Raw genomic sequence first — 26,930 nt, 5'->3', positions numbered from 1 at the left:
AAAACGATCCCGATAATAAAAAAAACGATACCGATAATTTCCGATATTACATTTTAAAGCATATATCGTCCGATAATATCGGCAGGCCGATATTATCGGACATCTCTACTTCAGAATACTACACACGAGAAGCTAAACTCATTCAGTAAAACACTGTCCTCTAGTGTTTTGGAAGAGGATTGCAAGTCACGCAGAGGACTATAAAGACTTAGACTTAGACTTAGACTTAGACAAACTTTAATGATCCACAAGGGAAATTGTTCAACACAGTAGCTCAGTTACAATGATGGAAAGTGTAAGGATGGAAAGGACAATGCAGGTATAAATAGACTAATATAGCGATAAAAAAAAATTAAAAAAATCTAACATATATACGAATATATACATAATATGTGTACAGAATAATATATATACAGATATATTATATTGTGTCTATAACATATATATATATACAATGTATACCAATGACCATGTACAATATTACAGTATATACAGTATATGTGACAGCAGCAGCATAAAATAGAGAGTAGATCCAGCAGGAAATAGAAAATAGACCATACTTGCCAATCTTGAGAGCTCCGATTTCGGGAGGTGGGGGGGTGGAGGGTGGGGGTCGTGGTCGGGGTGGGTTGGGGTGTGGTTGGAGGCGTGGTTAAGAGGGGGGGAGTATATTGACAGCTAGAATTCACCAAGTCAAGTATTTCATACATATATATATATATATATTAGAGATGCGCGGATAGGCAATTATTTCATCCGCAACCGCATCAGAAAGTCGTCAACCATCCGCCATCCACCCGATGTAACATTTAATCAGAACCGCATCCGCCCGCACCCGCCCGTTGTTATATATCTAATATAGACGATGCAAGGCATTAGTGAGGTTATAAAGCTTTTGCCTGTTAAAGAAAGGAGACTGATCCAATGCAGCACAGACTTTCGCGTGCCACGCTGTCACGACCCAGACGCACACCAGTGCGCAATCATATGGGAGCCGCGCTGAGCGCACCTCCAAGCGCGTCTCGCTGCCGGCGACGGCCGGGTATGGGCCCGACGCTCCAGCGCCATCCATTTTCAGGGCTAGTTGATTCTGCAGGTGGGTTGTTACACACTCCTTAGCGGGTTCCGACTTCCATGGCCACCGTCCTGCTGTCTATATCAACCAGGGTGAGACCCACCCCTTTCGTGAGCGCACTGCGCGCGGAGTGACCCCTGTTACGCGCCCCCGGCAACAGGGGTGGCGGGCAGGTAAGCTGCGCGGGCAGGTAAGCTGCGCGGGCAGAGCGCGCGGAGTGACCCCTGTTACGAGCCCCCGGCCACGGGGATGGAGGGCAGGTAAGCTGCTTACCTGCTGCGCGTGACGCCGGCCGCGGCGAAGGCGGACGAGGCGGGGTGTCGGTGCGGTGGGCGCGGTGGTGACCCTGGACGTGCGTCGGGCCCTTCTCGCGGATCGCCTCAGCTACGGCTCCCGGTGGGGCCCTCTCGGGGGAAGGGGCCTCGGTCCCGGACCCCGGCGAGGCGTCCCTTCTCCGCTCCGTAAAAGTGTCCATCTCTTCTTTTTTTTTTCTTCTGTTGTGGCATATGCTGCAGGTGCCTGCTCGTTTTTCGTATGTGGGTAACAACATTTAACTATGTATATATATTTCCGAATTGGTTTAACTGCCACCCGCCTGAATCTATTTAAAATCTTTTTTTTTTAAATTTCAACCGCCTGACCCGACCCGCGGATAAAACCTAATTTTTTTTAATTTCATCCGCCCGATCCGCGGATAATCCGCGGACTCCGCGGTTGTGCCCGCAAACCGCGCATCTCTAATATATATATATATATATATATATATATCTACATCCTGAAAATATGCAAACAAAACTGTCTTTGGATAATTGATACTTCGAACTTGCATAAATAAATCTTAAGGAATATAACATAACTTGGCTTCTGAGAGCTTCAAAATGGAATTAATAAAATGCTAAAGTTGTTGATAAACAAGCAATTATTTTAATAATTAAATATGGTCATTTTAAATGAATTATTATGATAATATAAAATTAATTATCTCAAATATGTTTATTTTAATTCTATGGCTGGATGTAATAAGGAGTCAGAAAAAATACAATTAATTGTGATGTTTTTAGCAAAATATAGTAAAAATGTTTTTTTTGTTGTTTTTTTTTAAATTAATAAATAGGTAAGATAAACATAATATTACAATTTGTCTCTAGTCTGGATGATTTAGTTCTTGTCACCTTGTTGTCCTCCCGTCGTGAAAAAAGGCTGTCCTCACTCAGGTCCGCATGGAGCTGGAGGGGGCGTGGCCTCCAGCTCCGGCTGAAAATCGGGAGATTTTCGGGAGAATATTTGTCCCGGGAGGTTTTCGGGAGAGGCACTGAATTTCGGGAGTCTCCCGGAAAATTCGGGAGGGTTGGCAAGTATGAAATAGACATTATAAACATTATAAACAAAGAGAAGTAGCTAACGTGTCAGGTGTCAGGTAATAGGCAGATGTCATCTATTGCTGTATGGCGAGTAATTATACAGCTGTATAATCTGTATAAACCAATCAAGGGGGTAATTAGACTTAGACAAACTTTATTGATCCACAAGGGAAAAACAAGTGGAACAAAGTTTCATGTATGAATTATTATTCACAGGAAGAAGAAGCTGTTGTAACGTGCATACACACACTACATCATTTTACTGCCTTTTGAAATTTAAAAGAGTCATCTTTTTCATGGATTTCAACGACATTCACACCGTTAAAAAGCGTCCGCCCTATTAGTAATGATTCCGCCTTCATTTCAGACGTAAGCACTTTTTTGCCTAACTTGCCAGAGAAAATGGCAGAAAAGGAATAACATGTCTTCCACTTCTTCTTCTTCTCTTCACAGCCAACCACTCGGGCCTGACGAACGGCAAAGACAACCACTGCCACGCAGACCACGAGCCGTCCGAGCGCGTCGGCCAGCTCCACGGCGGCGTGGACGGCGTGGCGATCACGGTGCGCCCGGGCGAGAAGATCGAGGAGGTTCTGTCCCAGGAGAGCTCGCCCTCCAAGTCGCCCAACGGCAAGAAGAAGAAGAAGTTCCGCACGCCGTCCTTCCTGAAGAAGAACAAAAAGAAAGAGAAGGCGGAGGCCTGAGTGATTAGATCTTTTTTTTTTCAATTGTTTTGTGTTGTCTTTTACGTTGTCTACGTTTTCCTGTCCTGTTGGTTTTTTTTTTTAAAGGTTTTATACGCAAAAGAGCAGAATACGTGATTGGATCGGTTTGTAATGAAAAGAAGGCAGGAAGTGGGCTCTTTGCAGGCTCCACCTGGTCTACAGCTCACGTAGACCCTTATCAACTAGATCGCCCTGGCGGTATTTCACGGTAGTCAAAACAATCAGGCCGCGACAAAACTGCACTGTCGGCGCTTTTCCCTCACCTCGCGGCCCCCCATCACTGAGAGGAGACAGGAAGTCCCCCCCTGGATGTGTTGCAGGTGTAACATAACTGGAGCAAAAAGGAGCACAGTAATGTTGACACTCTCAATATTTATGTAGCATTTTTCTCTCATTTTTAGGACAAACCTAAAATTGAGTCATCTCATGAATTGTACTTTTTTTTTTTTTTTTTTTTTTTTAGTCAACATCCTTTTCTACTCATTCTCCAGACGCCAACTTTCTCTCTTTTGGCGGCACGTTGCCTCGCACGATATTGTCAAGTCGAGAATACAAAGTGACGACATCTCTCCACGATACGATAATAACTGGAAACGTGTAAGTCTATTTTTTTTTATTTTTTTTTTTTGAACGTGCCACACTTTTCCTGGTGACGTTTGTAAAAGGGACGGCAAGTAGCAACGCCTGCGAGGTGTGGAAAGTGGAGAAGGAAACCGAAGTCTTTCATTTGAGTTTCGCCAAGGGATGTTAGGGCCACACTGACAAGTCACTTTTTGTTCACTTGCGAGAATAAATCGTGATCATTGAGTCAAGTAAAAGCCGAAACCTCAAAGAAAAGATTGAAATATTTGTCAGAATTTCTGCTCAGTTCTTTCAGTGTGTTCCTGAAAGAACTGATTAGTTCCTACCCAGCAGGCACAAGACATTGATACAACGTTGATTACCGTATTTTTCGGAGTATAAGTCGCACCGGCCGAAAATGCTTTATAAAGAAGGAAAAAAACATATATAAGTCGCACTGGAGTATAAGTCGCATTTTTGGGGGAAATTTATTTGATAAAACCCAATATCAAGATTCAAGATGCTTTATGAACAAGACACATAAGAACTGAAATTTAATTTTCGGCACAGTCCCACTAAGAGCAGACATACGTTACAGGGAGACAAGACGGGACCGCCAACGCTGCTAAGGCTGCAGCTAACGATTATTTTTCTATCGATTATTTTTTCGATTAATTGGTTAATCTATAGATATATTTTTTTTCCGATTAATCTATAGACTATTTTTCCTTTTACCGATTTTTTTTTTTTATTTAAAATGAAGATGAAAAAATAAATGTAGGCCAGTTTTTTTCAAAAGGCATGGCTTTTATTTACAAAAAAAAAAGAAGTATGGCCACTCAGTCAACATTGACAACAACATGACAAAATATTCTGTAACAATGTAAACATTTATAACTTTTAACATTTAACAAAATTAAAAGTAGCTTATTTGCTTTTTAATGTGCAAATATAAAATAAACATACAGTGCAAATCTTAATATTCTGCAATAGTATAAGCATTTCAAAAGTAAAAGTATTGCTTATTTTGCTTTAAAATGTGCAAAAATAAAGATAAACATCCAATACAAAAAAGTGCGTATTTCCTTGAATTGGCGCCGGGTATATAGTATTCGCATGCCTCGAATTACTGCCGGGTCAAACTCGTTTCGCAAAAATAATTAGCGCATGCTTGGCCTTACTGCTGGCTCAGGATTAACGCCGCCTGATCAAACTCGTTTCGCAAAAATATTAATTTTATTAGCGCATGTCTGGAATTTTCGCCGGATCAAACTCGTTTCGCAAAATAATTAGCATATGTCTGGAACTTCCGCCGGGTCAAACTTGTCACGTCATGAGTGACACTTCACCTGTCATCATTTTCAAAATTGAGGAGGCTGATTTCAATAATTTGAAATCACAGAAAGGGAAGAAGATTAAGAGCTATTCAGTAGGATTTAAGGTCCAAGCTATTGAATATGCTAAAAAGAACAGTAAGCAGTTATGTTTTATTAATATACCGTAGCTGCGTGTGTCAAATATGAGTCATTAAATGACTCCCGTCTCCTGGTGGTAGAGGGCGCTAGTGATCCTTCTTGCGACTCCCGGTACTGCAGAAGATCGGTGCTGCAGAAGAAGACAACAAGCAACAAGAGTGAGCAGTGATTGTTTGTTTGCACTTTTAACATGGAGGATTACATATCTAAAATAAAACAGTTTTCTAAACTGGACTTTCAATCGAAGCAGGAGGTAATACTTAAAGGAATATCTCCATCGAGACAGAGAGACTTTTAAAACTGAAGAAAGATAAGGAAGACTTCTATAAACAAGTTATCGATGCTTTTGATGAGACGCAGCTGTGCATGGACTCTTAAGTAAAGGTAAGACCATAATAACGTTTTTGTTTTTTTAATTAAATGTGCATGATGGTATCCTTACATCACTCAAATTTATAAGCGCAGTCCTAAATTTACCCCACGCCTTTTGGAAAGCGCGGGAGTGAGAAGAGATTTTAAATTAATTAGCGCCCCGGCGGCTATTCAAGCGGCTATTCAAGGAAATACGGTATGCGACGCGTCGACGCACAAAAACGGCATCGACGTATTTACGTAATCGATGACGTCGACGCGTCGTTTCAGCCTTACTTACGGCGCTCCTTAAAAAAAGTGGGAAAATGGTGATATTGGGAAAGAGTAAAATATATCAGTCTAAGGCTGGACCCTTGGGAGGGGGTCCAGACTGAGTCCAAGGGAAAAAACCTCACGTAGCATAGCACACATAAACATGTTACATATAATCACAACAACTCGCAACAGAGGAGGGTGGATTTGGGTCCCTGGAGGCCGGCCTGCTGCTATAAAGCGCTACTAGCCATCCAGAACCCCAGGAATTAAGCGGTGAGGAAGGGGCGGGTGCGTGCATGTATGCCCAATTAACTTGGGTGTGATGGTGAAATGTTTTTGTGGACTGGGGCCAATCTCCAAGTTCGACACCAGGTGTTGTTGAGAAAAAGGGAGGTCACAAGCGTCCATCGTTGAGATGTCCTCTGGGGTGTTTTTCAGAACAGCCTGGTCCTGATAGCGTCAAGGCCATTCGAGGGAGTCAAATCGTAGATCAGGATGTTGTTTTCGTCGAGCAGTCAAAAACAATGACTTGCCTGCTCTATTTGTCCATGCTGGTTTCTCTCAAATTCAATTCAATTCTCCTTCTCAGCAAACTTCTCCATGATGTGATCCATTTTGCGATTCAGTTCAGAAATCGCCAGAGTCTGTGTTCCCACAGCCCGGCCCAATCCTTCCATTGCGACGAACAGCCGTTGGGCTCCTTGAGTGGCTGCCATCGTCTTCCGAATTTGACGATACACCAGAGCAATGCCCAGCCCAATCAGCAGGTGCCTCGCGATCACGGTTCCAAATAGGTAGATGTCTTCCACGTCCTCGATGGAAAGGACTGAGAGGCACATGATTCTCCATTTATCCCAGGAGTCTCTCACATACCCCGCAGCAATGGTTCCATCAGGACAGCCAGGCTCCCCCGAACCTCTTTTCCTTGTCGAAAAGACTTTGTCAATTGCGTCGAGAGCCCAGCTGATCATATCCATGTTTGATGCGCAAAGAAAGAGGCTTCAAAAAAGTTCAGACAAGACAAAAACGAAGAATAGACATTTGAAAGGCAATTTAAAATAAATAAAGAATAGTGAACAACAGGCTGAATAAGTGTACGTTATATGAGGCATAAATAACCAACTGAGAACATGCCTGGTATGTTAACGTGACATATTATGGTAAGAGTCATTCAAATAACTATAACATATAGAACATGCTATACGTTTACCAAACAATCTGTCACTCCTAATCGCTAAATCCCATGAAATCTTATACGTCTAGTCTCTTACGTGAATGAGCTAAATAATATTATTTGATGTTTTACGGTAATGTGTTAATAATTTCACACATAAGTCGCTCCTGAGTATAAGTCGCACCCCCGGCCAAACTATGAAAAAAACTGCGACTTATAGTCCGAAAAATACGGTCTGTCCTTTAAAGCCGACTTTAAAACAACGTTGCAGAATATTTGCATTTGTAAATTGAGACAACGTTGATTTCTAACGTTGGATCCACGTTGTTGGTTGGGAAATGACCAAATTTCGACGGTCAGAACCCAACATTGATTAAACGTCGTCAATAAGAATGTTGTTTCAACGTTATGTTTGAGTTGCCAATTCAACAAGTTCTCAACGTTGTTTTTTAATGTCTCGTGCCTGCTGGGTGTCTCAACATTTTAAATTTACAATATTAACGTTTACATCTCAGGTGTTTTTTTCCCTCATAATGCCCCATTTTTTTTTCGTACAAGTTCTTAAATTACAATTTATTATGTAAAATTACAATTTATTATTTGCAAAAATGTTGACAAAAAAATGTGACTTTTTATTATCATATTAATATATTTTTCTTAAAAAATAGCCTCCGACCTAATTCTTAATTACTTAAAATTCTCACCTAATTCTTCTAATTAAAATGTTTTGGTTTATTAACTTTTTTTTTTTTTTTACTTGACTAAAAATTAGAAAACATTTTTTTGTGAAATTGCAACTTTTTTTGTGTGTATTGTGATTTTTCTTCATATTGTTATGAAGGCCTAATTCTCATAATGTGACAAAAAGTACAAGCATGTTCTTAGGAAATGGACATTTCTTGTACAGTTAAATGTTTTTTTATTGACATATTTTGACTGAAAAATTATAAAATTTCACATTATTATTATACTATTTAGACTTTATTCTCATAAATCCAAGTTGATTTTAAATTTGCAATTTCTTTTACTCTTCTTATTAATTTTTCCCATAAATTTTATTGTTCTCGTTAATACAATTTTGACAAAAAAGTACAACTAACAATATTTTGTTTGACCTTATGCTCGAAAAATGAAGGCTTTCATCCTGCAATATTATTTTTGTAATTCTGACATATTGCAACATTATCTTGTAAAACTGTATAATTCTTGTAATATATATATATATATTTTTTAAATTCTGACTTTTTATACATTTTTAACTCCCAATATTTCAAGATCGTTCTCTGAGTTCTGGCTTCTTCTCCCGGTGTGGCCCTAATAATTCTCTGTGGCGATGAAGTGATGACATTTGTAAAGAGTGTGTTTATAAATAGAAATCTATATAAATGTGTGTGTGAGTGAGAGAGTGTGTGTGTTAAGCCAAATAATTGTCTCTGCCTCTTGTTGACCCCTCACGACTGCACGGACAGCCTCAGGCTGTGTAACGACGCAACAAGAGTTTACAGGTGTGATGTTGAATTTGATCATGTGGCTCCTTAAAGCCTGCCTCGTGCGACCTTTTTCAGAATAAATGTCAGATGAGAAGGGCAAAGAAGACACTAGCATGGTTCCATCCCTCTTTCATACCATCTCCTCCTGCTGAATGGAACTTTATTTTGTCATGCTCCTTTTTTTTTTTTTAATCTACTCTCCATTAGTTTGCAGAGAGCACAATATTATATCGATGTATTTTTCTTTATCACGCATTTTACCCGCACAAATTGCTCTCAGATGAGCTGAACGTTGCTACTTCCTGTTTTGTCTCATTGCACTTTGCGTTACATATAAAAGCCTCCCTCCACATACACACAAAAAAAACATGTTTATTTGCTTTGGCGTGACACGATGAGCCAAGCGACCTTGTGACCTGTGAACCCTCCCCTTCTAGAGATGCTAATCCACTTGTAGTGCTAATCCGTGTACATTCACAAATAAACTGTATTTTACCAAAATAAAAGCTCATTTTCATCTTTTGACATTTATTGTGTGCGTGTTGAGCATATTTCATACACGATCATGTTATTTTGCACCATTGCCATCACATGCATACATTTGCAGGGATTATTTCATATTTAGGGCTGTCAAATTATTATTATAGTCAGATTAATCACATTTTAGAATTCGGATTAATCACAAATGATTACTCGCATGATTCAAATTTGCTAAAGAAAAACCCTAACATTTTTTCAATACAATGTCGTTCAGCAACATTTTACAGTAGGAAGGAGATTTGTCGCGATTTACCTGACACGTGAAATGTGACGATTTTTGGGGTGTGCACTATCCACTTTACCCTCCAGATGGCAGTAGAGTGTTGAATATCTTAAAATGTGTTTTGCGGCAATTCCGACTTCCACCACAGCGTTAGTTGCTATGTAGAGTGGCGCTTTCCATCATTTTCAGCAGACTGTATTGCAAAAATGATTAATTCCCCCCACCCACTATCCTTTCACAGGAGAGCCACCCAGGCAAATGGGGCCTTATGAATCCGTGATGTGCGGATCGATACTGAAATAACGATACTGCTGATACCAGTTCCTTATGCTCTAGTATTGATCTCAAATCAAAATATTGATACTTTTGATACTTCACTCATTTGAGATAAAGTATGTCATTATCAGGAACACAGTAGAAAGTAACTAAATCATTAAGATTGTGTCGAAATCAGTGTTTCTTAACCATAGCGCCCCCTAGAGATACAAAACCCAAAACCAGTGAAGTTGGCACAATGTGTAAATAGTAAATAAAAACAAAATACAATGATTTGCAAATCCTTTTCAACCTATATTCAAATTAATAAACTGCAAAGACAAGATATTTAATGTTGGAACTGGAAAACTTTGTTGTTGTTGTTTCAAATATTAGCTCATTTGGAATTTGATGCCTGCAACATGTTTCAGAAAAGCTGGCACAAGTGGCAAAAAAGACTGAGAAAGTTGAGGAATGCTCGTTAAACACTTATTTGGAACATCCCACAGGTGAACAGGCTAATTGGGAACAGGTGGGTGCCATGATTGGGTAAAAAAGCAGCTTCCATGAAATGCTCAGTCATTCACAACAGGATGGGGCGAGATTTCTCAACGAGCTATTGCAAGGAATTTAGGGATTTCACCATCTACGGTCCGTAATATCATCAAAAGGTTCAGAGAATCTGGAGAAATCACTGCACGTAAGCAATGATACTACGGACCTTCGATCCCTCAGGCGGTAATACAGACATCAGCGTGTAAAGGATATCACCACATGGGTTCAGGAACACTTCAGAAAACCACTGTCAGTAACTGCAGTTTGTCGCTACATCTGTAAGTGCAGGTTAAAATTCTACTATGCAAAGCCAAAGACATTTATCAACAACACCCAGAAACGCCGCAGATGGACTGATGCAAAGTGGAAAAGTGTTCTGACGAGTCCACATTTCAAATTGTTTTTGGAAACTTGAACAACTTAAGCTGTACATCAAGCAAGAATGGGAAATAATTCCACCTGAAAAGCTTCAAAAATGTGTCTCCTCAGTTCCCAAACGTTTACTGAGTGTTGTTAAAAGGAAAGGCCATGTAACACAGTGGTAAAAATGCCCCTGTGCCAACTTTTTTGCAATGTGTTGCTGCCATTAAATTCTAAGTTAATGATTATTTGAAAGTTTTCAATTCGAATATTAAATATCTTGTCTTTGCAGTCTATTCAATTGAAAAGGATTAGCAAATCATTGTATTCTGTTTTTATTTACGAATTACACAACGTGCCAACTTCACTGGTTTTGGGTTTTGTATATCTGTTTCTCAGCTGTGGTCCGTAGGGGCCGCAGCACTACTCAGTTGTAGTACACGTTCCCACCACTTGTGGCAGTAAGGACGATCTCAAACAAACAGAAGAAGTCTTGAGCTAAAGTCATGGAGAATTTTTATAAGCTCAAAAATGATGACTAAAGTGGTGAAGCAGCAACACTTAAAATACACTGTGGATTTTACCAGACACATTAGGTACATTTGCACAAAGTATCGGTCTCGGATCGGTATCGACAATACCAGTGGTGGTGGCGTCAGGACCAGCAAGGCCTTCTCTGCTGGCCTAACATAACCAGAAATCATCATCATAATTAAAGATAAAAGTATTTTTTAATTTACCTTCCCTAAATATCTAAAAGTATTTATATTCTCTTCATGTCATATTATGCTCCTTCCAGTGCTGTTTTTAGGTTATAGAGTTTTTATCCAATCAGAATTCAGCTAGCTTATGTTGCCATGCTGTACCAAATCTGCCCGAAGCCTTCAGAATCAACAATGCAGGCGTCCGTGCACTGTAAGTGAACGGAGACATAGAGTTGATAGACAGTCGCGATAGCCAATCAGATCACAAATGTTGACAGTAGCGTATCTAATTAGCCTGATGTTAACGAGACTGTGATTGGATACTCACTTGTCATTCCAAAGTGAGTATCCAATCACAAGTTGCAACTTAGCAGGAAGCGGGAAGTGTTGACCCACAAAGAAGGAGAACAAAACATTGATTAGGTGGCAGATATATATTTGCAAGGCCATTTTGAAGAAGGATATTTAAAGAGAAACTGCATCTTGTGAGACCATGTCGGCGATGAAATGGGGAAATGATCGCCATTTCCACTCGAATCCACCGACTTCGGCGTCGAATGGCTGCTACAAATTGTGAGTTCAAATATTTTATGTCTTTCTTTTTTCACGTTTAATATGATTTTTTGCTATTTTAATTTTGACAGTACCACATAAGGTATGTTTTAATTGCTGATGCGGGTTTATTGATTTTTAAATCCGCCAGAAAATAACGTGTTTTGTACACTGTTGATGTCTTTCAATGGACAGTAGTGCGTAAGTGTGTTTCTGTATAGTATTTCTCCAGCAATGGTCATATGGTGACATCATTTATGGTATTTTGAGAGGTAATCATTGAAGTCGGACATCACTGAAGGCCTAGGGAAAATAACGTGTTTTGTACACTGTTGATGTGGTTCAATGGCAAGTAGTGCGTAAATGTGTTTCTGTATAGTATTTCTCCAGCAATGGTCATGTGGTGACATCATTTATGGTATTTTGAGAGGTAATCATTGAAGTCGGACATCACTGAAGGCCTAGGTGGGAAACGCACGGCCCGCCACTGGACACTACCAACTGAAATTTTACTCAGTATCGGATCGGAAAAAAAAAAATCAGTGATATCGCGAATGCGAATCCCTTTCCTGCTGTACTTGCATATCTTTTATTTGCACCGAACTTGGTGTGAGTTTTATTTAAAGACCACCAGTCGGAATCTCCTCACTCACGTTTGCACTGACTTCTGCATTGATCTGATCACTGACCGTATAGCTGTTAAGATAGAAGAGCTTGTACGATCAAATAAATTGCATGATTAATCGAAGTGCGTTCATGATTAATGCAATATGTTTTTGGTGATTAATCACATGAGTTAACTCATTCATTTTGACAGCCCCACTTATATAATAACATTTCTAAAATGACAGTTTAATGCTACACACTAGACAAGTGATGCCTTACTTGTCTTGGATAGGAACTAATACATGGTGTATGTGTGTTTGTGTGTGTGTGTGTCTGTGGAATGTTCAGTTATGTTGTTGTAGCACAGTTCTGACAATGGTTTGGTAAACAACAATGAGACAATGAGAGGCACAGGAAATGTGGAAGAGGAATACCAAAGCCATGAGAAGAGTCCTGTGGAATACAATAAGGGACATGAGAATGCCTTCTTTCTTTCTTAAGATATGTTGCATTTCAATTCCAAAATGTACATTTTGCAAAACCAAATCTCCCTTTTCTTGAGCTCCAGTTGAAAAGAATTGGAAGTGTTGTGTCCTTGACACAAAACCGGTGCATGACTTGTGTGTGTTTGCACTCCCAGTGTGCCTTTTTTGCTTTAATATTCAACAATGTGCACTGAAATCAACCCTACTGTAAGACACCCATGTACAGTACAGGCCAAAAGTTTGGACACACCTTCTCATTCAGTCTTTATTTTCATGACTATTTACATTGTAGATTGTCACTGAAGGCATCAAAACTATGAATGAACACAAAAAAGGTGAAATAACTGAAAACATGTTTTATATTCTAGTTTCTTCAAAATAGCCACCCTTTTGCTCTGGTCACTGCTTTGCTCACTCTTGGCATTCTCTCGATGAGCTTCAAGAGGTAGTCACCTGAAATGGTTTTCACTTCACAGGTGTGCCTTGTCAGGGATGATTAGTGGAATTTCATGCTTTATCAATGGGGTTGGGACCATCAGTTGTGTTGTGAATGAGGTGTGTCCAAACTGTTGGCCTTATATATATGCTCAGCTTGCAGGTTACACAATAAAAGCCATGTTGAAAAGAAAAATAAGTCTGCAATGAATGGACTTTTAAAGGGGAACATTATCACAATTTCAGAAGGGTTAAAACCATTAAAAATCAGTTCCCAGTGGCTTAAGTTTTTTTTTTAATTTTACCCATCACGCAATATCCCTAAAAAAAGCTTCAAAGTGCCTGATTTTAACCATCGTTATATACACCCGTCCATTTTCCTGTGACGTCACATAGTGAAGCCAATACAAACAAACATGGCGGAAAGAACAGCTAGGTATAGCAACTCGGATTTCAGCGGCTTAAGCGATTCAACAGATTATGCATGTATTGAAACGGATGGTTGTAGTGTGGAGGCAGGTAGCGAAAACGAAATTGAAGAAGAAACTGAAGCTATTGAGCCATATCGGTTTGAACCGTATGCAAGCGAAACCGACGAAAACGACACGACAGCCAGCGACACGGGAGAAAGCGAGGACGAATTCGGCGATCGCCTTCTAACCAACGATTGGTATGTGTTTGTTTGGCATTAAAGGAAACTAACAACTATGAACTAGGTTTACAGCATATGAAATACATTTGGCAACAACATGCACTTTGAGAGTGCAGACAGCCCAGTTCAGGCGCGCTAAGAACATATATTTTTCCACGATTTCAACACTCAGGTTAACCATACCTAAATAGACACAAAATACTGCATTACACAAGACTACCCGAATGTACTCGAATGATTGAAAAAAATAAATGTTTTTTAAACTAAATTATTGGTAAACACAGTTTATGTATAATCATTTACGTAAAACCGCGAGTAATGAATAAAGTTTTCATCAATTAATATATTCTGTAGACATACCCTCATCCGCTCTCTTTTCCTGAAAGCTGATCTGTCCAGTTTTGGAGTTGATGTCAGCATCTGCTTTGAGTGTCGCAGGATATCCACACATTCTTGCCATCTCTGTCGTAGCATAGCTTTCGTCGGTAAAGTGTGCGGAACAAACGACTGACCATTTCGTCGGCTTTCCCCGCACCCTCGTATTTTGAACAAATTTCGTCCAATTTCTTGCCACTTTCGCATCTTTGGGCCACTGGTGCAACTTGAATCCGTCCCTGTTCGTGTTGTTACACCCTCCGACAACACACCGACAAAAGTGAGAAAATGGCGGATTGCTTCCCGATGTGACGTCTCAACTCCGAGAGCGAATATTAGAAAGGCGTTTAATTCGCCAAAATTCACCCATTTAGAGTTCGGAAATCGGTTAAAAAAATATATGGTCTTTTTTCTGCAACATCAAGGTATATATTGACGCTTACATAGGTCTGGTGATAATGTTCCCCTTTAATAAAGTGTTTTACTTCACACAGAGGATGTGGTCAAGTCACCTTTGGGGATTTTGTTGTTCAAACAATCGTCAACCAGAAGTGTTTCATATTTAATAACACAAACTCGTTCATATATCTTATAGCTCTATAAACTAATCCTGTAGTGGACACTCATTTATTAAAATGACGACTTGTTTTGTCTTAAAAGAAATCTGACTTTTTGTTCTGTTTTCCCCCCAATATTACAAATGTCTTCTTGCAAAACTACCATCCACAATATGCATGTTTAACGCAGTTTTATTCATCTATCCATCCATCCTTTTTCTACCGCTTGTCCCTTTTTGGTTTGCGGGGGTGCTGGAGCCTATCTCAGCTGCATTCGGGCGGAAGGCGGGGTACACCCTGGACAAGTCGCCACCTCATCGCAGGGCCTTTATTCTTCTAACAATACCATTTTTTTTCTGCCAAAAAATATTATAATAAATATTTCCTCATAACATGTTACTCGTCATATTTAGACTTTATGACATTTTTTTTTTTTTTTTACCAAAAATATTTTCCTGTAATGTTATGCCTTTTTTCTTGTGACACCACAGCTTGTTTTATAATAATTATGACTTTAATTTTTTTTTTAAATTGCATCCTAATTTTCCCAACATTTTGAAACAAATAATACATCACAACAATACAACATTAGTCCTGTAAAATGATGACTAATTTATGATTAAATATTCTATATTTTGTCATAAAATTTAGATTTTAATCTTATTAAGTTATGCCTTTTTTTCTTATAGTTTTTCAACCTTTTCCTGTTAAAAAAAAAAAAAACAGCTTTTTTTCCCTTGTTATACTAAACTACATAGCATTTTTTTGTGCAATTATTCAGACTTTATTCTTGATACATCTGCACTTTTTTCTTGTCAATATTTTTAGCGTTATTCTTGTGAATTTGCTTAAAACCCATTTTTATTCACTGGCATTTTAACCCAGCATGAGACTTTGAACTGTTTTTAGCTTTTAACTTTTTGAACTGTTTTTAACTTTTAAACTGTTTTCATCTAACAAACTGTTCTTAGGGTAATTTATATTTCCTTTTTAAATGTGTATTTTTATTTCTGTTTTAAATGTTCATTTTTTAGTCTGTCCTTTGCCTCTATTTCTTTGTGGTGTACAGCCCTTTGTTTTTCAACTGTGCTTGTCTTTAAAGGGCTTCATAAATAAAGTTGGTATGGTATGAATTTAGCTTTTTTTTTTAATCATTTTTGGGTTGTTTTTCCTATGTTTAGTGTTTCTTCCTGTCTAGTGCTATTAGTTTTGCAGTGACTTCACAGCTGTTTCCGAGTGTTGTCCCCCACACCTGCTCTTGATTAGTGATCACCTGCCTCTGATCACCTGCCTCTGATCACTAATCGGGAGGGTTTATCTGCCAGTGTCACCTTGCGACAGCGGTTTTGTCGACCGAGGTTTTTGTTTGGTGCCTGCCAGTCCTAAAGTCCTCTGCATTCTGGGGTCACGCCAACAGCAACACATCATTTCTTCACTAAAGTCAATTGAAACCTCCCAAGTTGACATTGTTTAATTTTTAATTCACTTTAGTGTCAGTGTTTTTTTCACCCCATGGTCAATACAAATAAAATAGTCAGTTCCAGTGTCAAACTGTTGCCACATCAGAGCGTTATTCATACTTTGTGTGATTTTTTTTTTTGAGTCTTGTCTAGAAAATAGGGTGTGAAGTGGACTTCTGTGTGCTCCTTTGGAGGTTCCACTGCTGCCTTTTTCCTTGTGCTTAACATGGAGCGTGCATAAGAAGTCCTCTGGGTGCGCCTTTAAAGTGTTATCCTCCATGAGCCAAAAGTATATTTATAGTTTCCCCGGCAGGCTGCAAGTTAACACAAAAACATGAAAAGATGCTTGAGGGTGAAATGGAGCGGCTCCAATTGTATTGGTTATTGATGAATGTACAGTTTGATGTCCTGCACTGTGCGGTGATATGTGATGGACGCCACTTTATTTGGCAAACACGATAAAAGAGTGACTCGGCAGGATTGTGTGCATGTCATGATGGCGGCGGAACATTCCGTCTTCTCGCCGCCAACTTCTTCACTGCTCCTCGCTCTGTCAAGGTGACTTCACCCGCTTCTTTGATTTGTGATCATGATTTGGCTGCAGCAGCAATAAAACACTTTCAACTATGGATCTCCTTCGGGGGGTGGAAATTGGTTGCCGATCAATAAGGCTTCATTCATTACGTTAGTCTGCGGGGAAAAAACCTAATGCGAAATGGCTGTTTATTGGTTTGAATGTGGATGATGTTTATCAGAAAAGGCATGGGATTTATTTGAAAGAAATGTAAAGCTGGACAAGAAATGCGTCGACGGTCATATCGATTTATAAATTATTAGATTAGATTAGATTTTTTTTCTACATTTAAAACACTTTCTTCATGGACTGCATACCATGCAATCAGTATTGAGCGTGGAGGTAGTGTTGCTACTTTTTGAACTACAGTCACGGTAAATCACCAAAAAGGATTCCCGGGCGCGGCCACCGCTGCTGCTCATTGCTCCCCTCACCTCCCAGGGGGTAATCAAGGGCATACTTGCCAACCTTGAGACCTCCGATTTCGGGAGGTTGGAGGCGTGGTCGGGGGTGGGACGGGGGCGTGGTTGAGGGCGGGGCGTGGTTAAGAGGGGAGGAGTATATTGACAGCTAGAATTCACCAAGTCAAGTATTTCAAACATATATATATATATACATACATATACATATACATATACATATATATATATATATATATATATATATATATATATACACACATATCTACATCCTGAAAATATGCAAACAAAACTGTGTTTAGATAATTGATACTTCAAACTTGCATAAATAAATCTTAAGGAATATAACATAACTTGGCTTCTGAGAGCTTCAAAATGTAATGAATAAAATGCTAAAGTTGTTGATAAATAAGCAATCATTTTAATAATTAAATATGGTAATTTTAAATGAATTATTATGATCATTTAAAATTAATTATTTCCAATATGTTTATTTTAATGTATAATTCTATGGCTGGCTGTAATAAGGAGTCAGAAAAAATACAAATAAAAATACAATTAATTTTGATGTTTTTAGCAAAATATAGTAAAAATTTATTTATTTTTTTAAATTTTTTTAATTAATAAATATATTTATTTTTAGGTAAAATAAACATAATAATACAATTTATCTCTAGTCTGGATGATTTAGTTCTTGTCACCCTGTGGTCCTCCCGTCATAAAAAAAAGTCTGTCCTCACTCAGGTCCGCATGGAGCTGGAGGGGGCGTGGCCTCCAGCTCCGGCTGAAAATCGGGAGATTTTCGGGAGAATATTTGTCCCGGGAGGTTTTCGGGAGAGGCGCTGAATTTCGGGAGTCTCCCGGAAAATTCGGGAGGGTTGGCAAGTATGATCAAGGGTGATGAGTCAAATGCATAGAATAATTTCGCCACACCTTGTGTGTGTGTGTGTGTGTGTGTGTGTGTGTGTGTGTGTGTGTGTGTGTGTGTGTGTGTGTGTGTGTGTGTGTGTGTGTGTGTGAGACAATCATTGGTACTTTAACTTTTAACTTTTTACTTGGGGGCGATTAACGCGAACACTTCCTTTTTGACCCTCAGGCCGTGCCGTAGCGGAGGGGGAACTTGGCTGTAGTTCACTTGCTACTGATGAGCCACAAGCGAGCAGAAATGGACAAAATATAGTCTACCTTATGGATGTATCAGGTTCAAAGCCATGGCAAGTTGTTCTCCCGACAAGAAAGACCTGGTTTTTTTTGCCGTGAAAAGTAACGACGCCTGCTGCGAGCTTCGTTCAGAGGTGGGTGGTGCTTCACTTCCGTGTTCAGATTATTATTATTATTATTATTATTCTTCGGTCAGTGGTCAACAAAATAAACAAACAGTTGTACATTCATAAATTGAAAATGTTGCAGACCGAAAGGGTTTAGGCTGAAGTTGAACACTTAATGCACCTAACCCTATAAACAATGTCAAATACAAGATGAGCTTCCAAAAAATATAACATATTCTTTGCACAACATATTATAAATACACTTTGTACACAACATAAACACTGTTCAATTATATACACAATAAAGACATGTGAAATATCCTTGTACACGTGTTATTTAAACCTTTGTACCAATTATATACTATATACAAACAATTATACTTCCATTATTTATATCCCACATTTAGTTTGTAATTAACAATAATCATAGTATTAACTACTGTGTTGATTCAAGAGTGATATATTTTAGATTACGATTAAGGTGCAGTTACAACATAACATTTAGATGTGTTACTGTGACTGATTTAGTAAGCAAGATGACATAAAAACAACAGAAATGAAAGACTGTCGTCAGGATGTCGAAAGGAGACTTTTTATTTTTTTTATTGCAAACAGTCGATCCGACGTTAAAGGGGAACATTATCACAAGTTCAGAAGGGTTAAAACCATTAAAAATCAGTTCCCAGTGGCTTATTTTATTTTTCGAAGTTTTTTTCAAAATTTTACCCATCACGCAATATCCCTAAAAAAAGCTTCAAAGTGCCTGATTTTAACCATCGTTATATACACCCGTCCATTTTCCTGTGACGTCACACAGTGATGCCAATACAAACAAACATGGCGGATAGAACAGCAAGGTATAGCGACATTAGCTCGTATTCAGACTTGGATTTCAGCGGCTTAAGCGATTCAACAGATTACGCATGTATTGAAACGGATGGTTGTAGTGTGGAGGCAGGTAGCGAAAACGAAATTGAAGAAGAAACTGAAGCTATTGAGCCATATCGGTTTGAATCGTATGCAAGCGAAAACGACACGACAGCCAGCGACACGGGAGAAAGCGAGGACGAATTCGGCGATCGCCTTCTAACCAACGATTGGTATGTGTTTGTTTGGCATTAAAGGAAACTAACAACTATGAACTAAGTTATAATTATTGGTAAACACAGTTTATGTATAATAATTTACGTAAAACCGCGAGTAATGAATAAAGTTTTCATCAATTAATATATTCTGTAGACATACTCTCATCCGCGCTCTTTTCCTGAAAGCTGATCTGTCCAGTTTTGGAGTTGGTCAGCAGGCCAGTGAAGCTAGGGTCGATATTCTTCTCTTGATCATCTTCGGTGGCATAAGGGACGGTGTTAGCCAAGACATCCAGGGGGTTTAGCTTGCTCGTCTGCGGGAACAAACTGCCGCCATTGCTTGCCGTGCTACCGAGGTCCTTTGTCCCTGAATTGCTCACACACTCCGGCAGATTCAATGGGGGTCTGGCGGCAGATTTCTTTGACTTTATCGTTGGAAATGCATCTGCTTTGCTGCAGTCGGCCGCAATACACCACTTCCCACCTACAGCTTTCTTCTTTGCTGTCTCCATTGTTCATTGAACAAATTGCAAAAGTTTCACCAACACAGATGTCCAGAATACTGTGGAATTTTGCGATGAAAACAGACGACTTAATAGCTGGCCACCATGCTGTCCCAAAATGTCCTCTACAATCCGTGACGTCACGCGCTGACGTCATCATACCGAGACGTTTTCAGCAGGATATTTCACGCGAAATTTAAAATTGCACTTTAGTAAGCTAACCCGGCCGTATCGGCATGTGTTGCAATGTTAAGATTTCATCATTGATATATAAACTATCAGACTGCGTGGTCGGTAGTAGTGAGTTTCAGTAGGCCTTTAAAGTGACAGTTACGTCATCATTAAACTCCACTTCATCCACTGCAAATACATTACTTTTTATGCAGTTTAACAGTTCACTATAATGTTTATGCCACAACTGTACTATTTCCTCAGACCCAGTCACACCATCAATATAGAGATGTTTTGCAATTATTAATAGATCTTATTTCTTTCCAAAAGTCTTTGCAATTGTTTTTCTGCAGCGAATCTGACCTCATAGTGTTTTCATTTATTTTAATATTGCGAAGTGCATGTTTAAATCTAGCATTAGTGCATTTTTTGTTCTCCAACAAGGAGCCATGTCTCCTTTTGCCTGCCTCAGCCCATTTTTTAAAAGCAATTCGGGCCTCTGCATGGAGCTCATCTACATGATCCTTCCAATCTGGAAGGATCATGTAGTGGTGTTCGGGTCTGTGGGACCCGTTTTCATTTTTTATTAAAAGAAAAATGATACAATTAATTAATTTTCCAAAGTGAGACTCACTGACTTTGGCTCATTTTCTGTGAAGAACATATATCAGAATACATATTTAATGACCACACACCATACACCCCCCCCCCCCCTACACATTTCTTTTACATATAAGATGGACCCAGGACTAATAGAAGTGTGGAAATTGATGTTCTGTGTACCACCCACACATACACACATACACACAGCAGGCCTAGACAGGAGGAGGACAGAGTGTAGGTACATAGAACATCAGAGGGTCAAATGTGCGAGAAAATGAGAGCAGACAGTGTTGACAAATAATGTTGCAACTTTGTGTGGGAACCGCAGGTGCAGAAACACAAAAGAAGAATCCCTGTGGGATGCAGAAACTGGCAGAGAAATTTTACGTGCAACGTTCATATTGTTGTTACTCAGCCAGCGTTTGTGGGTCTGATGGACCCGTTGCATTTTGGGGCTTTTAATGCCTCACTATCAAACACTTCAGTATTTTAACATAAAAGTGTTTGATGGTGAGGCATTAAAAGCCACAAAATGCAACGGGTCCATCAGACCCACAAACGCTGGCTGAGTAACAACAATATGAACATTACACAATTGTTAATGCACACTTTTGTCCTACATTTATACAGGGGTCTTCCTGAGATATTGAGAGCCTCAACAATGGCTTCATACAGGGAGCATCATTCCTTACAGTGTTGTGCATTCTTACAGTTCACATCCCGACAGGATAAGGCATCTTTTGGGCCCTTAAAGGGGAACATTATCACCAGACCTATGTAAGCGTCAATATATACCTTGATGTTGCAGAAAAAAGACCACATATTTTTTTAACCGATTTCCGAACTCTAAATGGGTGAATTTTGGCGAATTAAACGCCTTTCTAATATTCGCTCTCGGAGCGATGACGTCACGTGACGTCACATCGGGAAGCAATCCGCCATTTTCTCAAACACCGAGTCAAATCAGCTCTGTTATTTTCCGTTTTTTCGACTGTTTTCCGTACCTTGGAGACATCATGCCTCGTCGGTGTGTTGTCGGAGGGTGTAACAACACGAACAGGGACGGATTCAAGTTGCACCAGTGGCCCAAAGATGCGAAAGTGGCAAGAAATTGGACGTTTGTTCCGCACACTTTACCGACCAAAGCTATGCTACGACAGATGGCAAGAATGTGTGGATATCCTGCGACACTCAAAGCAGATGCATTTCCAACGATAAGTCAAAGAAATCTGCCGCCAGACCCCCATTGAATCTGCCAAAGTGTGTGAGCAATTCAGGGACAAAGGACCTCGGTAGCACGGCAAGCAATGGCGGCAGTTTGTTCCCGCAGACGAGCGAGCTAAACCCCCTGGATGTCTTGCCTCACACCGTCCCTTATGCCACCGAAGATGATCAAGAGAAGAATATCGACCCTAGCTTCCCTGGCCTGCTGACATGAGGGTATGTCTACAGAATATATTAATTGATGAAAATTGGGCTGTCTGCACTCTCAAAGTGCATGTTGTTGCCAAATGTATTTCATATGCTGTAAACCTGGTTCATAGTTGTTAGTTTCCTTTAATGCCAAACAAACACATACCAATCGTTGGTTAGAAGGCGATCGCCGAATTCGTCCTCGCTTTCTCCCGTGTCGCTGGCTGTCGTGTCGTTTTCGTCGTTTTCGCTTGCATACGGTTCAAACCGATATGGCTCAATAGCTTCAATTTTATTCTTCAATTTCGTTTTCGCTACCTGCCTCCACACTACAACCATCCGTTTCAATACATGCGTAATCTGTTGAATCGCTTAAGCCGCTGAAATCCGAGTCTGAATCCGAGCTAATGTCGCTATAGCTTTCTGTTCTATGCGCCATGTTTGTTTGAGTTGGCTTCACTATGTGACGTCACAGGAAAATGGACGGGTGTATATAACGATGGTTAAAATCAGGCACTTTGAAGCTTTTTTTAGGGATATTGCGTGATGGGTAAAATTTTGAAAAAAACTTCGAAAAATAAAATAAGCCACTGGGAACTGATTTTTAATGGTTTTAACCCTTCTGAAATTGTGATAATGTTCCCCTTTAACCCTGCCCAGCAAAGCATCGGAATGATTGGCATAATTATTTCGATCTTTCTGAGACAATTTAGACCAATCTGTTTTCCCCACCTCGATGCTATTACCCACAGGCAGCAACACAGTTAAACTGGATATATGTGTAGGAATATGGTCTGTAGTAGCCAGATCATAATCAATTGTCGTCATCTCAATTGAGTCATGTGCAGCCTCTGTACAAATGCAGTGGTCTAGCCAGGAAGTGGAGTGCCAAGCCTCGCTGATGTAAGAATAACTATCTACCTAAAATAAATGCATGAGGGTGGAGTCGGCTCTCTTGGTTGCTTTGTTGGGTCTGCTCCTGTCCTCTCTTTTTTGTTGTTGTTGTTGTTGTTGTTTTGCTTTTGTTGCTATATGCAGAAATGGCTGATTGTGTCAGCTCTGCTCTTTTAATGTCTTCATAGTCCCTTACTTTCTTTAAAGTTTGATGTTTCCAGTTTACACGCATGCTTATGTGTGCTGTTTACACTTTAATTTTATTGACAGTTTATTTAAAAAGTAGTATTGTTTACTATTAATTACATTTTAGCACTGCGTAATTGTATGTAAATATATTTTTCCATCAGCTTTTATCAGTCCCTTCTTTTGCAGTATATCTTATTAGTATTTATTTTTGTAATCAACCTGACCTAAGCCTTGACTATAATCTTTGTGATTAACACATGCTTTCATTTCATTTGTTAAACTTGTAAGTAGGTTAAATATAATTATTGACTACTATTTAGATAAAGAGTAAGATTACTAATTCAGGGTTAATATTTGAGTGGGCCCCGGGCCCTCTGTAGTGGAACAGTTGGGCCCCGAGGTCTGAAGGATTACAAACCCCTGATCTAGACCATCATAAGTCCCCTTTAAAGATAACCGATACTTTTCATAATATGAATGAATATTTCAAATAATGCAAATGTCAAAAGCCCCAACTCCTCTCGCAAGTTAATAATGACAACGTCCACCTTGCATTACATAATAAAATGAAACCTATGCCAACAAACGGTAGTATGTAGGTCGGGCTTTAATTATTAGTTATTATTCATAATTTAGCACTGTCAGGCTTGGTAAAAAGGATAGGACTCAGATGCAGAGTAGGGAACTTAGACAGGCTTTTATTTTGACAGCTTCCTTTCACCTCCAAAGTCAAGGAATACAATATCTATTTTAACCAAAAAAACTAATCGGCAAAAAAGGTTCCAAAAAATAAGAACAACCGAAAATCACTCCGAACGGAGGAAAACACAAAAGCAAAGACGAACTATATTTGGCGCCGTATATGCTATAAAATGTATAAACAAAAAACGCTCCAACAGGAGGAAGAAACAACAGCTATGAAAAATTCTACACTATCTAATCTAATAAAGTTTAACAAAAATTGTCACTCAAAAATTTGAGGAAGGAATGAAAAATAACTGAAACTCACCACTTCGGCTGAATAAACTAAATAACAAAAAATCACTCTGCTGAGGAAGAAAGGAAAACTCAAAATAGCAACGAAGGGATTCAGGATCAAGGAACATAAGCACGAGACGAGGGAAGGCAAGGTAAGGCAAGGCATGGACATGGATGCTAGAGAGCACGAATAAATGAGACAATCTGGCACAGAAAAAGGGGAGGCATGGGCTTATATGGAACATGAGGGTAATGAGAAACAGGTGGAAACAATCAAGGGTCAGGAATGACGTCAGACTGGTGACACAAGAGGAATGACCCATGATCTGAAACAAGAGGAGTTGCTTTTCAAAATAAAACATGCAAATCACAAGACAGAAAAAATCAAGACAAGACTTCCCTCACCGCGGTGTGACAAGCACAGATGCTCTATATTAGCACAGTTTTTAGTTTGTAGGAGACTTCTTGATTCATGGAGGATGACAAACAGATGGAGGTGAAATCCATTTTCTGTGGGGTGGACCCCTCTAAAAAAATGCTGATTAAAATTAGTCGGTCCTTTTTTTAATCTAATTACTCATTTTTAATGTGACAAAAAGTTCCTAAAAACATGAACTTAGAGGAAGCCCGGTGCTTTTGCACAGTACTGCACGTATTATGTTGAGCAACATAAATATCCAGATGCGTGTGTGTGTGTGTGTGTGTGTGTGTGTGTGTGTGTGTGTGTGTGTGTGTGTGTGTTTGTGTGTGTGTGTGTGTGTGTGTGTGTGTGTGTGAGTGTGAGTGTGTGTGTGTGTGTGTGTGTGTGTGTGTGTGTGTGTGTGGACATCACGGCCCAGAAGCCCCCCAAGCCAAACATATATATATATATATGTAAAAACACACAGCTTTGCTATGCTGCTGCAGACAGGAGTGATGAACAAGTGCATGCAGGATGAGTTGAGACACAGGGGGTCCTTGAGTCTGAGCCCCACGTTTGACCACCCCCCCCCCACACACACACACACACACACACACACATATAAACACACTTTTTTGCCGACAGTGACACCAAATATAAGACTGCAGTAAACATGTACACTGCATACTGAGTGGCTTCCTACTACCAGCATCTAAAAGTACCGTATTTCTCAGAGCATAGGGCGCACCGGATTATAAGGCGCACTGCCGATGAGCGGGTCTATTCAGGGTTTTTTTTCCATACAAAAGGCGCACCGGATTATAAGGCGCATCAAAGGGGTCATTTTAGGATTTTTTTCTAAATGTAAAACACTTCCGTGTGGTCTACATAACATGTAATGGTGGTTCTTTGGTGAAAGTGTTGCGTAGATTATGTTTTACAGATCATCTTCAAGCCGCTTTCTGAGCCTCTCTTCAGGATGCGCCGTTTTGTAGGCGGACTTATTTACGTGGCTCACCTTTGACAGCGTCTTCTCCCCATACTTGACAACTTTGAGACCTCCGATTTTGGGAGGTGGAGGGTGGTTGGGGCGGGGGTGGGGGGGTGAGGCGGGGGTCGGTGTTGGGGTTGGGGCGTGGTTAAGAGGGGAGGAGTATATTTACAGCTAGAATTCACCAAGTCAAGTATTTCAAATATATATATATATATATATATATATATATATATATATATATATATATATATATATATATATATATATATATATAAGAAAAACTTGACTTTCAGTGAATTCTAGCTATATATAAATATATATTTATTTTAATATTTATATATATATATATATATATATATATATATATATACATATATATAAAATAAATACTTGAATTTCAGTGTTCATTTATTTACACATATACACACATCTACTCATTGTTGAGTTAAGGGTTGAATTGTCCATCCTTGTTCTATTCTCTGTCACTATTTTTCTAACCATGCTGAACACCCTCTCTGAAGATGCATTGCTGTGTGGCACGCACAAAAGTGCTTTCATCAAATGCACTAGAGTCTGAAATCTTCCATCTCTCCCTAGCATGGCCCAAAACCGGTCAATCTTTGCTTCCTGAGGAAGATCTTCACTGCCAAGCACTTGGTAGTCAACTACTTCTTCCCAATCGCAGCTGCGGCTTGGAACTTACAAGCGTATTTCTTCATCTTACTCGTCGTCGGCGTCGCCATGGCTGTATCTTCCTCCTTCTTCTGCTTCGTCTCCTTGTTGTGTGTGAAGTTGTGCACTGCACTCTCTTTAAGAATGTCACAACATTGCTGTTTACGTCAGACGAACTGCTTTACGGTAGACGAAAACGTGACTGCGTTGTTACCGCGCTGGGAGGACGTTAATGAAACTGCCTAACAATAAACCCACATAAGAAACCAAGAACTCGCCCTCGATCATTCTACAGTTATAACGTCATTGGGCAGGCACGCTGTTTATATTGTAGGAAAGCGGACGTGAAAACAGGCTGTCGACACGTCACTCAGGTCGCATGGAGCTGGAGGGGCGTGGCCTCCAGCTCCGCCTGAATTTCGGGAGATTTTCGGGAGAATATTTGTCCCTGGAGGTTTTCGGGAGAGGCACTGAATTTCGGGAGTCTCCCGGAAAATCCGGAAGGGTTGGCAAGTATGCT

General features: G+C 39.7%; 1 protein-coding gene across 3 annotated transcripts in view; it reads left to right on the top strand.

The window, feature by feature from the left end:
* The window catches only part of add3a (adducin 3 (gamma) a), a 357,656-nt gene extending 348,651 nt beyond the window's left edge, over positions 1-9,005 (top strand). For all 3 annotated transcript variants that reach the window (XM_061922748.2, XM_061922749.2, XM_061922752.2), the window contains one exon: positions 2,890-9,005. In XM_061922748.2, the coding sequence (XP_061778732.2) occupies positions 2,890-3,140 (251 nt within the window). In that variant the 3' untranslated portion in view covers positions 3,141-9,005. The remainder of the gene's footprint in view (positions 1-2,889) is intronic.
* The last annotated feature ends 17,925 nt before the right edge of the window (positions 9,006-26,930 follow it).

Source organism: Nerophis lumbriciformis, linkage group LG27 (genome assembly GCF_033978685.3).
Source record: "Nerophis lumbriciformis linkage group LG27, RoL_Nlum_v2.1, whole genome shotgun sequence".
Lineage (NCBI taxonomy): Eukaryota > Metazoa > Chordata > Actinopteri > Syngnathiformes > Syngnathidae > Nerophis > Nerophis lumbriciformis.
The sequence above is the reverse complement of the archived record's forward strand: the minus strand, read 5'-3'. Positions and strand labels throughout refer to the sequence as shown.